At 43.4% G+C, this 16,934-nt stretch overlaps 1 protein-coding gene across 1 annotated transcript in view; it reads left to right on the plus strand.

Annotated features, from left to right (window-relative positions):
• LOC126332375 (uncharacterized) overlaps positions 1 to 16,934 on the plus strand; it is a 212,478-nt gene that overhangs the window by 147,885 nt on the left and 47,659 nt on the right. Inside the window, exon 4 of the mRNA XM_049996577.1 lies at positions 4,395 to 4,503. Coding sequence (XP_049852534.1) covers positions 4,395 to 4,503 — 109 coding nt within the window. The remainder of the gene's footprint in view (positions 1 to 4,394; positions 4,504 to 16,934) is intronic.

Genomic DNA, 16,934 nt, shown 5'->3' on the forward strand with positions numbered 1-16,934 from the left:
AATAAGAAGCGTAGGGAAGCTGAGGCGAAACAGTTACAGAAAAAATATGAAGAAATTAAAAAAGAAATGATCTTCTGAAGGACTGACTCAGCACATAGAAAAATCAAAACAGCCTTCGATTAAATTAAAAGCAAGAGTGGTAGCATTAAAAATACAAGGAGAATTCCAATGTTAAATGCAGAGGAGAGATAAAATAGCTGGAAAAGTACACTGAAGATGTCTATAGGTTTCTGCGAGGGGGTAAGTCTTGTCTGGTGGCGTGATAGGCGAAGAACCAGGAGTGGACACAGAAGGGATAGAGGATCCAGTATTAGAATCAGAAAATTTAGAAAAAAACTTTGGGAGACTTAAGATCGAATAAAGCAGGAGGAGTAGACAACATTCCATTAGAATTTCTAAAATCACTGGGGGAAATGACAAGAAAACGACAACGTTCATTCCGTAGATTGCAAGAGCCAACAAGTTCCAGAATTATCGCACAGTCAGCTTAATAGCTCATGCATCCAAGTAGCTGACAAGAATAGTATACAGAAGAATGGAAAAGAAAATTGAGGATGCGTTAGATGACGACCAGTTTGGGTTTAGGAAAGGTAAAGGCATCAGGGAGGCGATTATTTAATGGAAGCAAGACTGAAGAAAAAACAAGACACGTTCATAGCATCTGTCGACGTCGAAAAAGCGTCGACAATGAAAAATCGTGCAAGTTGTTCGAAATTCTGAAAAAATAGGAGTAACTGTAGGGGAAGACAGGTAATATACAATGTGTATAAGAACCAAGAGGGAACAACAAGAGTGGGAGGCGAAGAAAAAAGTGCTCGGATTAAAAAGGGTGTAACACAGGGATGTGGATTTTTGTCCATACCGTTCAAACTATAAACCGAAGAAGTAATTAAGGAAATAAAAGGAAGTTTAAAGAGTGGAATTAAAATTCGAGGTAAAAAGATATCAATGATAAGGTTCGCTGATGAAATTGCTGTCCTCAGTGGGCCCGTAGCTCGTGGTCTTGCGGTAGCGTTCTCGCTTCCCGCGCACGGGGTCCCGTGTTCGATTCCTGGCAGGGTCAGAAATTTTTCCTGCATCGAGATGACTGGGTGTTGTTGTGTCGTCGTCGTCATCATCATTCATTCTCATTACGGTTGGAGGAAGGCAATGGCAAACTACCTCCACTAGGACCTTGCCTAGTACAGGATCTGCTGAACTGAATGAACAGCCTAACGAGTACGGAATATAACTCAGAGTAAATGAAAGAAAGACGAAAGTAATGAGAAGTAGCAGAAATGAGAACAGCGAGAAACTTAACATCAGGATTGGTGATCACGAAGTAGATGAAGTTAAGGAATTCTGCTACCTAGGCTGCAAAATAACGTATAATGAACGGAGCAAGAAGGACATAAAAAGCAGACTATCACTGGCCAAAGTGAATTCCTGGTCGAGTCTACTACTATCAAAAAAGGTCTTAATTTGAGCAACAAATTTGTGAGAATGTGCGTTTGGAGCACAGCATTGAATAGTAGCGAAACATGATTTGTGGGAAAAACAGACAAGAAGAGAATAGAAGCATTTGAGATGTGGTGTTTCCGAAGAATGTTGAAAATAATGTGGACAGCGAATCTGCGAGGAAAGGAATATGTAGAAAACTGTCAAGAAGAAGGGACAGGGTGGTAGGAAACCTGTTAAGACATGACAGAATAACTAAAGGAAACTGTGGAGGATGACAGATACTGGAAAATAATTGAGGACGTAGGTTGTACGTACTACTCTGACATGAACAGTTTGGCACATTACAGGAATTCTCAGCGGGCCGCATCAAACCAATCAGAAGGCTTACGACTAAAAACAGTGATCATCAAGTCCTCATTGTTATCAAATACTAAGACTGGCGAGCTGATATCTTCATATTCTGTGACTTCTGTCCATCTAGCAACTGCACGCTCATATAGTCGCATCTTTCCTCGCAGAAATCGAGAAGCAGCTGAGCCCTTCAGGCATGTGAGCGGGCAGCGTGCCTGTTGCCTCTTCCACTTTTCCATTGCAGAACAACTACTTCACATATACGAGATACTCTTGAAACCTGTACTCTACCCAAAAGGGCCCACGACTTCCGTCCTGCCTCCCACCTGACTTCACGAGATACAATCCCCTATATGCAGGCCTTTCGGTCAGTGAGCCTCCAGGGCAGAATGTGGACAGACACTTCAATCGTCCATAGTACTCGCTGTCAGGTATTGCATTCTACCGCACTCTCAGAAGTTTGTATCCCAAAGGGTGAAAACTCTCGTTTTTGGAAACAGTACGGTCGACACTGACCTGCAGCCACTTAGTGGGATTGAGGGAAGACCGACCTGTTATCTCCAGGTTGGAAATCACTTCCCGTCCCCTGGAAATTACAAAACTGACGCTGACATTCACAACCGTGACCAGCACTAGCCGAGGTTACAAACGTTGTATCTGATATCATGTCACACTTTAATTGTTAATATCATTCTGAATTATCACATTTCCCTTGCGTTCAATTTCTTGTGCAGAGGTTTTCCCTCTGTCCCCAGTTTCCTGGGACTCAGCGTCGTATTCTCCAAGTACTGGACGAAGGACTTCTTCCTCAGTTTCAAGTTCGCTATTGGTACCAATACACATCTTTATTTGGAGAAACTTTTCTGCCCCTCCGTGAGTCTGTTTCTCACAGCTTACTTACGGCGATTTATGCCATATTTCTTGTTGCATAGCAGAATCCTTCCACTTCTTAAATAATTTGATAGGTCACCACAACCTACTCTTTGGCTTTACTTTGTTCATGCTTAACCCTAGTCATGTGCTAAGTAGATTGGCAGTTGAATTCAGCAGTTCATCTACGACCGTAAACGTCTTCGGAAGGAGCGGGGTTCGGAAGGAGCGGCGATCGAATTCCCTTCAGTTCTTGATTTTCTCTGGTTATTTCATCTGCTGTTCCGTTTTATTGCTTTGTTTTCTAAGCTTTTTTTTCAATTATGAGTTAATATAATGCCATAAGACATTAGTGAATAGGAAAAGTAAGTTAAGTTTGACATTTTCATCTCCTACATTTGATTTTACCAGTAACACAATAGAGTTCAGTCGTTTGAATGATCTGCAACACGTGGCGATTTCAGGTTCTCACACATACAAATTTATCATAGTATCATATTTATTTATTCGCTCTAATGTATTATTTATAGTGGTGTGATCAGTTTCTTTGTAGTAGAGAACTGAATGTATTCTGCTTTTCTATGTTCACCGACAGTCCATCTGCAGAGCATCAGTTAGTAGTTTTCGATAAAATTTTATTTACACCTTCAAATGAACTTTTGACATTAGGCTTTATTTACTTATTTATTTATTTACTCTCTCCTCACAGCCACTTTCTGTTATCTCTAAAGGTAAATTAGGTCACACTACTGATATTATATTCACTTTTTATTGTACACTAAAATAAGTTCAAATGGCTCTGAGCACTATGCGACTTAACTTCTGAGGTCATCAGTCGCCTAGAACTTAGAACTAATTAAGCCTAACTGACCTAAGGACATCACACACATCCATGCCCGAGGCAGACTGTACCGCCTAGAACCGCACGGCCACTACGGTCGTCTGAATATAATAAGTACCAGACACTTTGTCAGTGAACCACAAAACTGTTTCCCGCTACATAACTATGAATATCCATCTTTACACATGTTACAGAATTTCCCTTCTTTCGTCTTTCCATTCCTAACCCATGGCTTTAAATTCTGTCGGCCTTCAGGGCTCAATCATTTTCCAGCTCCAAATAACACTTGCGTGTAAACCACGTCATCTTTCCATTTTCTCCAAAGCAATACCTACAAGAGAACTTTATTTCCATCCTTACTCCCAGCTCCATTATATGCAAAACTTCTTATCCTAAGATAAAATCAAAATACTTCGACAACACTACAAATTCTACAGAGGGAAAACCCTAACTATACAACAAATAAACACAAGAAAAAATTTCTACCACTGCAAAATTACTATTAAACCCTTAACCAATTACCCAGCAACTGATACTGCAGTCGGCACTACCATTTCTATGATTAAAATCGGTATATTTTTCTTTTTGTTCATTGATCAGAGCACACAATCTTGTAGAGCTTTATGAGACTTGATTACAATACTTTCATCTTCAGCAAAGCTAATTGTTTCTGAATCATTTATATATGATCAAAGATCATTTTTACACAGTAAGAACAAAAGCGACCCCAATATTATTCTCCAGTCTGAAGATGGTTCTTCATTGTCGCACCTGCAGATTGTGCTTCTGATAATTAAAGCAGTTTCCAATCAAGTTTTTAATCATTCTTATTTCTTGTACCCTAAGTATGTCTATTAGCTGTACCTTAACTACATACAAATTCCTTTCTCAGGTGAAGAGAGTGTGCGGACCACACATGTGGGACTATGGTGTTACGGACGAGAACACTGCACACGATGGCGTGCGGTCCAACGGCACTGCGTTCCAGCAGAGCTTGCCTGGTGAGTACGTGGCTCCATCCAGTTGTCTCAACTTTTCTCCTGCCTCAAAAATCTCAACACTCACGTTATCCCTCTAATACATGCAATACAATAGGGTGTCTCTATCAAGAGGTATTTCGCGGTGAGCGAGCGCCGTTACGATCAGTGTATAAACTTTACTGCTGTGACCCACAGCGCTTCTTAACAACGGTGTCATTTCTTTCCGAAACCTAATTGCGGTTTAACTGAGTCGTTCCGACTGCACAGATTTCTGATGTCGACGAAAAGGCAACACTTGCAGCAACATCGCAAATACAAGTAAAACGATGAGTTCAAAATTATTATTACCGCTATTATTTATTATTTCTGTTAATCGATCAATAACGCCAACATATGTCGATATTATTGTCGTCACCGCACCAGATCATAAACTTAAATTAACTTTAACTACAAAGTTACTGCACAAGCTATCCAGTTCACCCACTTTCAGTTACCAAATCAGGAAGTTTATTTATACCAGTGGCTCAACTTACAAAAATTACTGTATCCTACTACAGATAAAAATAAACAAGGACAGTTACGAAGCCACAATAATAACAGCTGTAATGAACAAATAGAGTGATAATTAAAGGATTTCAGTTTTCACTAGTGCTTCCATAAACATGGTATAGTACAACAAAAGATGTTTTTCAGAATCAGACGCCACTGTTGCTGATGTTGCCGATCAGTAAGGCAATGTTGAACGACAGCGACGATAATGACTTTGCCGGGCTCACCGATTCGCTTCTGTCTGCAGTGTACTGTTTCTTGCGAATACAGGCTGATTTACAAGTTTCCCGCCCGCTTGCGACGTCTACTCACTGTTTTTACTCGTTTACACAATTTACTGGAGAACGCTAGAGTAGGCTGCGCGTTGAGTTCTGTTACACTTCCAAAACAGTTCGTAAGACAATCTGCTCCCAATGTTACAACGCATTCCATAGCCGTGACATGACTTACATGTCTTCATAGTAATATGTTACAACTGATTGTCGCAAACACTGATACAACGAAGTGCGACTTATAGGTACTGTTTGTAAACACTCCATGTGCAACATTTTTGTATCTTCTGTACATAGTGAAGTATTACTTTTTTGTCGCGCAAATTGCGTTACATTAACTGTGAAATGAAACGTGCAGCTTTTCATCTGGAGATACATCTAACAACTGATGAAAAATAAACATTGTTAAACCAGGTTTTAGTTGCCAGTGCTGCATTAAAATTGTCAGAGAGGAAAAAGGAAAATGCGTATTGGCATTTAATACTTAGATGCCATTCTTCGTCATATGTCTGCGCTTTCCTGTAGGATCATTTACCCTCTTTTCTTATCAGAATTTAAAACTTCGCATTCTAGATCAATGAGTGGTTTTGTGTTAAAAGGTGATCTGCAAAAGTTGTATGCTCCTTTCTTAATCTCCAATTTCTTTCATGGAAGGCTATATTTTTCATAACCTGTTAATTCTATCTCCACATAAACTATATTTTTCCTGTTGTAGTTTATGTAACTGTTTCCGTGTGATAAATGAAGATAGATAGGAAACTATTAATTTTTTATGTGCCTTTTGTGTCTTCTGTTGAAATGACGTCTGCTTAAAGTCGCACGCTATTTTACTTGCCTTTGCTACACTCACTTGTGACCTGAAGATGGCCGAAGACACTGAAAGCCAGTTCGTTACCAAATAAATATAATTTTCTAGAATATCAAAAAATGTTTCCTGATTAACATTCTAAACATTACACCATAAATGGTTTTTTATGTTTCAAAAGAGAGGAAAAAATTAAATATGTAATCACCCGTCAAACGTCGTGATTCAGCACGCTCTAGTACTGTGGAAGTTAATCTGTGATGTCTTAACAGAGGTCCTGTCATGCGATCCTTTCTTCTTGTCAGTGTTTTCCATAAACTCCTTTCCTCGCCCTGTCCCCGGAGGACCTACTCATTCCTCACCCTATCAGTCCACCTAATTTTCAACATTCGTCTGTAGCACCACATCTCAAATGCTTCTATTCTCTTCTGTTCCGGTTTTCGCCCAGTATATGCTACAGTGCCATAAAATGCTGTGCTCCATACTACATTCTCAGAAATTTCTTCGTCAAATTAAGGTTCAGATGGTTCTAATGGCTCTGAGCACTACGGGACTTAACATCTGAGGTCATCAGTCCCATAGAACTTTGTGATGTCCTTAGGTTAGTTAGGTTTAAGTATTTCATACATCCATGCCCGAGGCACGATTCGAACCTGCGACCGTAGCGGTGGCGCGGTTCCTGACTGAAGCGCCTAGAACCGCTCGGCCACACCGACCGGCGTCAAATTAAGGCCTATGTTCGATACTAGTAGACTTATCTTGGCCAGGAATGCACTGTTTCCCATTGCTAGTCTCTTGATGTCGTCCTTGCTTCGTCCGTCACAGGACCGAGCGAGGTGGCGCAGTGGTTAGCACACTGGACTCGCATTCGGGAGGACGACGGTTCAATCCCGTATCCAGCCATTCTGATTTAGATTTTCCGTGATTTCCCTAAATCGCTTCAGGCAAATACCGGGATGGTTCCTCTAAAAGGGCGCGGACTATTTCCTTCCCCTTCCTTCCCTTACCCGAGCTTGAGCTCCGTCTCTAATGACCCCGTTGTCGACGGGGCGTTAAACACTAATCTCCTCCTCCTCCTCGTCCGTCACGGGTTATTTTGCTGCCTTGGTAGCAGATTTCCATGACTTCATTTTCTTCGTGATCACAAATACTGATGTTAAGTTTCTCGTTCTTGTCATTTCTGCTCCTTCGCAGTGCTTTCGTCTTTCTTCGATTTGGTCTCAATCAGTATTCTGCACTCATTAGACTGTTCATTCCATTCAGCATGTCCTGTAATTCTTGAACCTTCCTTTTCTTTCTTTTATTTGCTTAATCGATATATAAATTGAACTGGAGGGGGTAAAAGACTACATCCCTTACACCCCTTTTAAACCGAGAACTTCGTTCTTCTTGTCCCATTCTTATTGTTCTGTCTTGTATCTTGCACATACTACACATCACTCGTCTTTCCCTACAGCTTGCCCACATTTTTCTCAGAATGCGGGATGTCTTCCCTATTTTACATTGTCGAATGCTTTTTCCGTGGTGGCTAATCGTATGAACGTGATTTCATTTTTCTGGAGTCTTGCTTTCATTATCATCCGCAATGATATAACTGCCTCTCTTATGCATTTACCGTTTCCAAAGCGAAACTGATCGTCATCCATGAGATCCTGTTTTCGTTTCCAAGCTTCAGCATATTATTCTTATTAACAAAATGGATGCACGAGCTCTTAAGCTGTATGTGAGATAATGTCGCACTTGTAGGGTTTTGCAGTCTTCGGAATTGTTTGGAGGACGTTTTTCAATGTGTCTTATGGTACATCGCAAGTCTGACATTCTACACACCAACGATACTGGATCCTTTATTCCTTCCCCGTCGAGTTTTGTTTTTTCTTTCATCACGTCATCAAACAAGTCTTCCCTTCTAAGGGGTCTTCAATGTAGTCTTTCCATCTATCCGCTATCTCCTCTGTGGTTAACAGTGAAATTCCCATTGCACTGTAAATGTTACCGCCCTTGCTTTCAATTTCGCTGAAGATTGTTTTGACTTTTCTATATTGTACGTCAGTCCTTCCTACAATCATTATTTTTTTTCTTCACAATTTTCATGCAACCATTTCCTCCTATTTTCCGTACACTTCGTATTTATTTCATAACTCACTGACGTATTTCTATATTCCTGAATTTCTCCGAATATTTTTGCACCTGCTTCTTTCGTAGAACAGCAGAACTGTTTGCTCTTGGTTTTCTCGCAGTTGCCTTCCTTGTACCTATGTTTTTACTTCCACCTTCAGCTGTTGCCTTTTTAGAGATGTTCATTTCTCTTCAGCTGAATTTCCTACTGAGCTATGCATTATCGCAGTACCTGTAGTCTCTGAGAACTTACGGTGTATCTATTTACAGTGTAGTGCTTTCATATTCCATTTCTTTGCATGTTGGTTCTTCCTGAGTAGTCTCTTAAACATCAGCCTACTCTTCATCATAACTAAATTGCGTATATTAAGTAGCAGACAGTAAGGAGGCCTTAAGAAGGCTACTTGCAAGAGTGAACGGCGTCAGTTCTCCCAGTTAAATGGCTCGACAGAAGACGTGTGAACAACGGTTTTTATTTAGCAGTCTTGCACCGCCATTTTTTCCTCATATGGCCGGTTTTCGTTTTACAAATAATCCATACTGAGATCTATCCTCGAACTAATTAGCTCCACACATCTAACCAACTGACGAGTTACTTTGTGAAAAGCACACATTTGACAATGAGTTGTTTGTAAATGCGGAACCGGTCATACGCGAAAAAATGTAGGCGACTCCAGACTTGTAAAGCGGAGATGCTATTGATGAGTGCTCACGTAAAGTACCTAGCCTTGGCATCTTACCTTACTCTATATAAGGTGTATGTCCTCATTAGATTATTTCATATGGTGTTTCATAAAGCACACGTGGTGTGGAAGGTCAGTAGAATCCAGGCAGCAACTGTTTCATAGGTTCTGGTTGCCTGTCTCATTTTACTGCACACAAAGAGGTTAGTTTATGGCGCGCGTTGAAATGTAATGCGCCGGTGTGATTAATGGTCGTCTCTTTGAACAATCGCTATGAGATTAATGTGCTGCTATAAACTGTAATTTGTTTATGTCGATCAAAATCTAAACATTCATTTCTGCCCATTATGTCCTAATCTTGATGTTATCAAAGTATAACCCTCTTCCACTTATATAATTTTGGCCCTAAATATTTTGGACCTTCATATACTATATGTGTATACAAATGTAAAACTTTTGTCATTTTGAGAGCTCAAAAGCCGTAACTTACGACAAAAGAGAAAGATTTATAAAATTCACTTCAAGACAAAAAAAAAAAAAAAAAGAAAATGCACAACGAAAGAATTATTCTCATGGGGTGAAAATCGAGAAATGTGTTGTACGGGTAAAGAGAAACAAATCGTTGCATTTTCAGAAAAATTGGATGATTTATCCAGTAGAAAGAGCTGCGCAAACTGAGCAAATCAATTATGCATTGGTCCACCTCTGTCCCTTATGAAAGCAGCTATTCGGCTTGGGACCGGCTGATAGAATTTGGTGCCATATTCCTCAGGAGGGCATCCAAGAAATCTGTCTCATTGGCGAGTTAGATCGTCAAAAACCCTGAGCTAGGTGGAGGGCACCAAGCCACCACTTGCCTGGACACAACCTTGTTGGCAAGTGGGAGCTGGATGCAAGCCGGGACTCGTGACACGCCGCCGCTGATCTGGGGTCCAGTGTGGTTGTTCACAGGCCCATGCCAGTAGCTGAGCTCAGTGTAGAAGTGTCAGAATTTGTGTTCGTGGAGTCCTAGTTGAAAGAGGTTTCTCAAGTCAGGAGAGCCTCAGCCGCCATGTATGAAGAGAAGTAACGCCCGTTCGTCAAAAATTTGACGAATTCCTGTGTGGCGGTTTACGCGTGGGAATACACTGTGTCCCTGATAGTGAACATCAGCTGACCTACGCATCACGATCCGTAATGTCTGATATTCTATGACGGATTCATGCTTCGGTTGTCATGCCACATTCACAGCCGGTTAACTCGCAACGTACTGTCACGCTCAGTACACAACTGTCTGTAACAGACTGCGTAGATATCATGTCTACACTCTAACCACACCCAGCATCTAGCTGCGACGTTCGGATGTCAACAAGGCATATCACACCCTCCCTGTGACTTCAGACAATCCAACTAATATCCCCAAAGTTCACGAGTGACGTGCTTTATATTAATCAAGCAGTAAATACAATTTAGAATGGAGTTCTACTAAGTCCGAGTACCTAAAGATAAATGCGCTTTGGTTTGTTGACAGCACCAGACAGTGATCAGCTATCGTCGGAGCTGCAGCCCTTCATGGCGAGCCTAAGAAAGAGCCGCGGCTTCTACGCCAACCTAGCCGAGTCACTGTGTTCCGACGAGAGCTTCGCTGAGACCAGAGACACGGCAGACTGCTGGAACGGCCAGCGCGTCGGAGAGTAAGTACCCTCCAGAAAACTGCACGCAACCGTGTCCCACGGCAGGCTGTCGCTGGCTCTGAGAACATGGTGCCTTGTAGGCTCTCCTCCAATAGTGTGTGTGTGTGTGTGTGTGTGTGTGTGTGAGAGAGAGAGAGAGAGAGAGAGAGAGAGAGAGAGAGAGAGAGAGGGGGGGGGGGGAGGGAGAGATAGAGGGGAGGGAGAGATAGAGAGAGGGGGTGCGGGTGAGAGAGCTAGAGACGAGACAGAGACAGACAGACAGACATATAGAGCACCAACTGGAACACAAAGAAAGCTGCGGAACGTTCAATTTGGGTGTGAGAGATGCCTTCTATTGACAGAACCAGTCAGTTACTGGCAGTAATCACACTTGATAATGAGAATAAATTCTCGAAATGTGTCGTGCTCAGCATGAAGAAATTGTAACTGGTGCGACGTTTTAGTATTTAAATCGCATAGTTTTTATCATTTGCAATATCTATTACGCACACATCCGTCCATTGTCTTATACATATTTTTCTTTTAGTCACTAAGTGCACGAACTGTCGGTCCATTGCACTGTTCCGCATACTGTCTCACCACAGCAGTACCATAAACTACGATGAGACAGTATGAGGAACAGTTCAATTGACTATCGATCTGTCCACCTAGTGACCAATGGAATAATTGGTAATGGACGCATGAGTGACAGATGCTCTAACTCAGGGGTTCCCAACAAAGTTTTCTCGAGGACCCCCTCATCAAGCATGGTTGGTACCTTGTCATATCACAGTATCAAGTACCTAAAAAAGCCAGATTAAGAGTCTTTTTATACGTTTTCTATTTTTGGTACTTAGAAAAAACATTGGCATATTCATTATTGAAAATATATCAAGCTTAAAACTGCTCATGCAGGAAGCGGCCAAAACCAAAAATCTAATGTCATATGAAATATATTTAATATATCTTTTATTCTAATAGCATCTCGCGGACCCCTCTGGCATAGCTCGCGGACCTCTGGGGGTCCGCGGACCATCTGTTGGGAACCACTGCTCTAACTGATAATCATTACTTCCTTTAGACTATAAAAGCTCCCTTAACCTGAAGTAATGGTATCCGAGACTTGAAGGAAGAAGGAAGATCAGAATCGGAAGTTCCGTCGACGACGCGGGTGTTAGAGACGGAACGCAAGCTCGGATTACGAAAGGATGGGTAAGGACATCGGTCTTGTCAAAGGAACCATCTGGGAATTCGTCTTGAGCGCCTTAGGAAAATCACGGAAGCCCAAAATGTGTATGATTGGGCGGCGATTTGAACCGTCATCCCCCCTAACCAGTGTCTAGTGTGCTAACCACGGCGACACCTCCGTGACTCGAATCTGATGGCTCGTTCGAAACTTTTTGTCGATAAATAAACATACATTACTGCGGCTTTTGCTTATTTCGTGACACTGTTATTTGAAACTAAACTAAACTCCGCCCGAACAGGCCTTGGAAGGCCCAACGGTACCGATCGGCCGCCGCGTCATCCTCAGCTCACAGGCGTCACTGGATGCGGACATGGAGGGGCGTGTGGTCAGGACACCGCTCTCCCGGCCGTATGTCAGTTTACGAGGCCAGAGCCGCTACTTCCCAATCAAGTAGCTCCTCAGTTTGCTTCGCAAGGGCTGAGTCGCTTGCCAACAACGCTCGAGGGACCGGATGGTCACCCATCCAAGAAGCTAGCCCAGCCCGACAGCGCTTAACTTCGGTGATCTAACGGGAACAGCTGTTACCACTGTGGCAAGCCGTTGGCTACACTGTTGTTTGAATAATGTGAAATGTTGCTGACCTCCAGCTGCAGTATTAACAGGGCATCCAATCTAGCGTATGGATCTCGTGAAACTAACACGAGACACAGCACATATTACTGTTCCACTTCTCACATAGTCAATCAACTAAGATGAAAGTAATAACAAAATATGTTTCACAGTTTATAATTGTTTAAAGAAATTAGCTCTTCACCAAGACATGAAGGTCCAAGGGATACCTACCTCCGGCACGTCATGTGGATACGGCACGGAAGATCATGTGGTCAGTACACCACTCTCCCAGTTGTGTTGCAGACTTTCTAGACCCTGCAGCCGCTACTACTCGGTACAGTAGCTACACAGTTGGCATAATGAGCCTCAGTGCACCCTGTACTACCCCTTCCGAAGGAAAAATCCATGGCAGTACCAGGAATCGAACTCGTGTCCTCTGCATGGCAGCAATTAACACTGATCAGACAGAACATTATAACCACTTACCTAATACCCGGTATATCCACCTGAGCCGTGTTGGACCCCACTTATGCGTTGGTTTAAACCTTGACTGTTACTCTGCATTTGGTTTCCCGCGGTTCTTCCTCTTTCTACGTATGGCAGCAGCGGCGTGTATCGATATTCGCACCTTGTAATATCTTTGGTCTGGTGCACATAGTTTCCGGCTGGCCGGTGTGCGGCAGTCGGTCGGTTAGTGTGAATCAGGCAGGAAATGTCCGCGCGACACAATGGACCGGGCCCGCTGCCGGTCCCTACGGTGTGTCGGAGTGTGTGCGAGCTGTTCCGATTGCTATGAGGTTCGTGGCTCAGCGACCCAGGACATCAAAGTTGAGTCGTGATTTCATTACCGAAGCCACTCTGTTCACATTGTGCCGTTGGTTTTCATGGTTGGCTGTTGGGGTATTCCCATGAGCAACAGCGAGTGTTCGAGTTGGCAAAAGTTTGGCCACCATCCGGTGGAGTTTAACCGTATTTTGGTTATTTGAAGTCCAAGTACCCCAGCGGAATTTTCTGCCTTGTGGCCGTTAGCGTTACGGTTACCTGCCCTGGCCGCTGACGTAAAATTCAGGCAGTGTTCTTTCCTCGCCGTGTTATCGCTGTCCAACACGTGTGTGTAGTTTTGACAGCTTATATATACTTGGTTGTGGGCGGCTATCCCTTTTATGTTTTGGCACTAGAGTTCCTTTTGTACTGGCCGGGTGGAAAGCAAGTCATCTTGTGTGGAAAGCAAGTCGTCGGTGGGTCCGTTGACTGTCTCTTGGTTGGGTTGCCGGCGGATCGGGTATGGTTGGGCCGACTATCTGTCTCCCCTTAGCGAACGTTAATATTTCAAGTGCAGACCGACCCACGGAAACTTCTGAGCGCCGCTGGCTGTGCTGCCTTTTCTTATTGGTGTTTAATTGTGCATTTTAACGGCTCATAGCCGATGGTTTGAATTTGAATGCTTTTAGTTGGGTTTTAAATAATGGGCCTTCAGCCGTTTTAAAATTAAAACTTCCTTACTTGTCAAGTCTTATATTGTTTGGGCCTTAGCGTCATTTGAAATATTATTTAAGGATAAAACCTTGCACCACCTGCCTTTTGAAAATTTATTGTAGTTGTGTTTTAAATTATGGGCCTTCAGTCGTTTTAAAAGTGAAAGAGGCTGTGCTCTTAAGCCATAAGGTTGTGTGACATACTCAGTCGATAGTTCAGCTCGGAAATTTCTCTGTAATGTTTGGGTAAGTAAATAAAGTTATGTGTGTTCTAGTGCAACTGACAGCCGCTCATTTTGGCCCTCTTCCACAATTCCAACTACTTATTCTGTACTGTGGATTTAACCAGGCGGTTTCACCGCCTTTGGCACGGATAACAGCCGCGAGGCATCGTGACACGGAAGCAACGTGGCCTTGGAAGGTCGTTGGAGGAGGAGGGTACACAAGTTGTCTAATTCCCGTAAAATCCGGGCTGGGGGCTGTGGAGGTCTGACGCCAGGTTCAGTCACATTCCACAGGTGTACAATCGGGTTCAAATTTGGCGAGCTGAGTCGCCAGCACATCAGCTGGTTCTCGCCGCTGTCTTCCTCGAACCACTATCACACTCGCGGTCTTGTGACATGGCGCATTATCTTGTTGAAAAATGCCACTGCCGTCGCATAAAATTACCGTCATGTAGGGGTGTACGTGGCCATCAACCAGTCTACGATACTCCTTGGCCGTCACAGTGCCTTGCACGAGCTCCACTGGACCCGTGGATCCCCACGTGAATGGCCTGTGGAGAATAACGCAGCCGCTCTCTCACACGATGAAGATGGTGTCGGGATTAATGAGACCATGGAACTGCGCTCTTCCACTGTGCCAAAATTCAGTGCCAACGGTCACGCGCGCATTTCAGTCGTAGTTGCCGATTCCGTGGTGCTAACGTTGGCACATGCATGAGTCATCAGTTGCCGAAGCATAGCGTTTGGAGTCCACTATTTGTTGAGACACACTTATACCCTCCCCATCTTTAAAGTCTCACGTTAGTTCCGCCACAGTTCGGCGGGTGGCCTGTTACCAGTCTGCCCAGCATAACGTCCGACTTCTGTATTGAAGGGTCGCCACCCAATCCCAAGACATCTGAACGTGGTTTCGCCTTGGTTTCGCCACGTGTTGAACAGCATTCCTAGAACGCCCGACTAGTCGTTCTGCTCCCGAAATGCTCGTGCGCAGCCTCCGAGCCATCACAATCTGCCCTCGGTCAAAGTCACAAGGGAATGGTCCAATATGACTTCGCGAATCACTCACGCAGCGCCGCGTATCGGAATTATCCATAGTTCACAGACACCAATTTTAACCAACTAAAACCTGCTTTACAATGGAGCGAATGGAAGCGAACACATGCGAAAGAGCATTTGCAGAAAATTCACTATCATTCACTTGAATATAGATAGAAATGTTTGGGCTAGAGGGATCGGAAGAGAACACGAGGTAGCGAACATTGCCTATGAACGCTGTCTTCTTAATTTTTAGCTTTTGGAGCTAACATGCGGCATACTCCCCCACCCCTTGAACCATGGACCTTGTCGTTGGTGGAGAGCCTTGCGTGCCACAGCGATACAGATAGCCGTACCGTAGGTACAACCACAACGAAGGGGTATCTGTTGAGGGACGGCAGCCTTTTCAGTAGTTGCAAGGGCAACAGTCTGGATGATTGACTGATCTGGCCTTGTAACACTAACCAAAAGGGCCTTGCTGTGCTGGTAATGCAAACGGCTGAAAGCAAGGGGAAACTACAGCCGTAATTTTCCCGTGGTATGGTTATCACAACTAGCACTGCTGAAAGAAAGGATATAGTGGAGACATGGCTTAGCCACAGCCTGGGGGAAGTTTCCAGAATGAGATTTTCACTCTGCTGAGGAGTGTGCGCTGATATGAAACTTCCTGGCAGTTTCATATCAGCGCACACTCCGCTGCAGAGTGAAAATCTCATTCTGGAAACATCCCCCAGGATGTGGCTCAGCCGTGTCTCCGCAGTATCCTTTCTTTCAGGAGTGCTAGTTCTGCAAGGTTCGCAGGAGAGCTTCTGCAAAGTTTGGAAGGTAGGAGACGAGATACTGGCAGAAGTAAAGCTGTGAGTACCGGGCGTGAGTCGTGCTTCGGTAGCTCAGATGGTAGAGCACTTGGGCGCGAAAGACAAAGGTCCCGAGTTCGTGTCTCGGTCGGGCACACAGTTTTAATCTGCAAGGAAGTTTCAAGAATTTAAGTGTCTCAATTTGTATGGAAGAGTGACTTTCGTGGAGATCGTGCACTTTACACTGAATTGCATCCTATCTCTCCTTAGCACTGGTCCAAAACGTTTCTACTATGTCGGCTGCCATTTTTCCCTGGTTTCTCATTAACATTGAGGGGAGATTTATAAACAGAACACTAATTACCGTCGTCGAGCGTCATCTCAAGAGGTGACACAACTAGCGTTTCTACCACGCATGTAAGGTCTAATAGTGATGTGCTATTTTTTTTCCTAAAGCAAAAATGGTCTAGTCGAAAAGCGCGGGACCAAATCCCGTTCAGACCACAAATTTTTCACTATGATTTTAACCATTCACTTTTCACAGATGTAGGAGTGGCCACTAAAGGCATTTGGTTCGGATTCCATGTTAAACTACAGATCTCCATTTTCCGATTAGCAACTAGGGAAGGTTAGGGACACATAAGTAGGGGCAGCGACGTCGTGTTGAATAACATGCAAGAGGAAACCGGGTACACCACACAGAGTTCTCTTTTGCTCGCGCTTGTTAGCTTGTTTGCTCCGGAGGAAGCCTGGCTTAAACTATACAAACGCTTTTAGAATTACTTCATATCGACAGTTCAATTCTTGCACATGTAATTCTGATAAAAGTGGCTACCAGAGAAAATAAATTCATGGCAGTGTTTGATGTCACAGACGACTTCCATCAATGAGGACTTGTAATTTGTTGAAATGAAATGTGTCTTGCAGTACCACATTTCATAAAAATTCCTTTAGGCCATTCCTTATAATAATGTTTGAATGTTGTACATTTGCCTATCAGTGAAACAGTTCTTTGTTTGTTTTCCATGTAGTCGTCACAAAAAT

Source organism: Schistocerca gregaria, chromosome 2, assembly GCF_023897955.1.
Source record: "Schistocerca gregaria isolate iqSchGreg1 chromosome 2, iqSchGreg1.2, whole genome shotgun sequence".
NCBI lineage: Eukaryota > Metazoa > Arthropoda > Insecta > Orthoptera > Acrididae > Schistocerca > Schistocerca gregaria.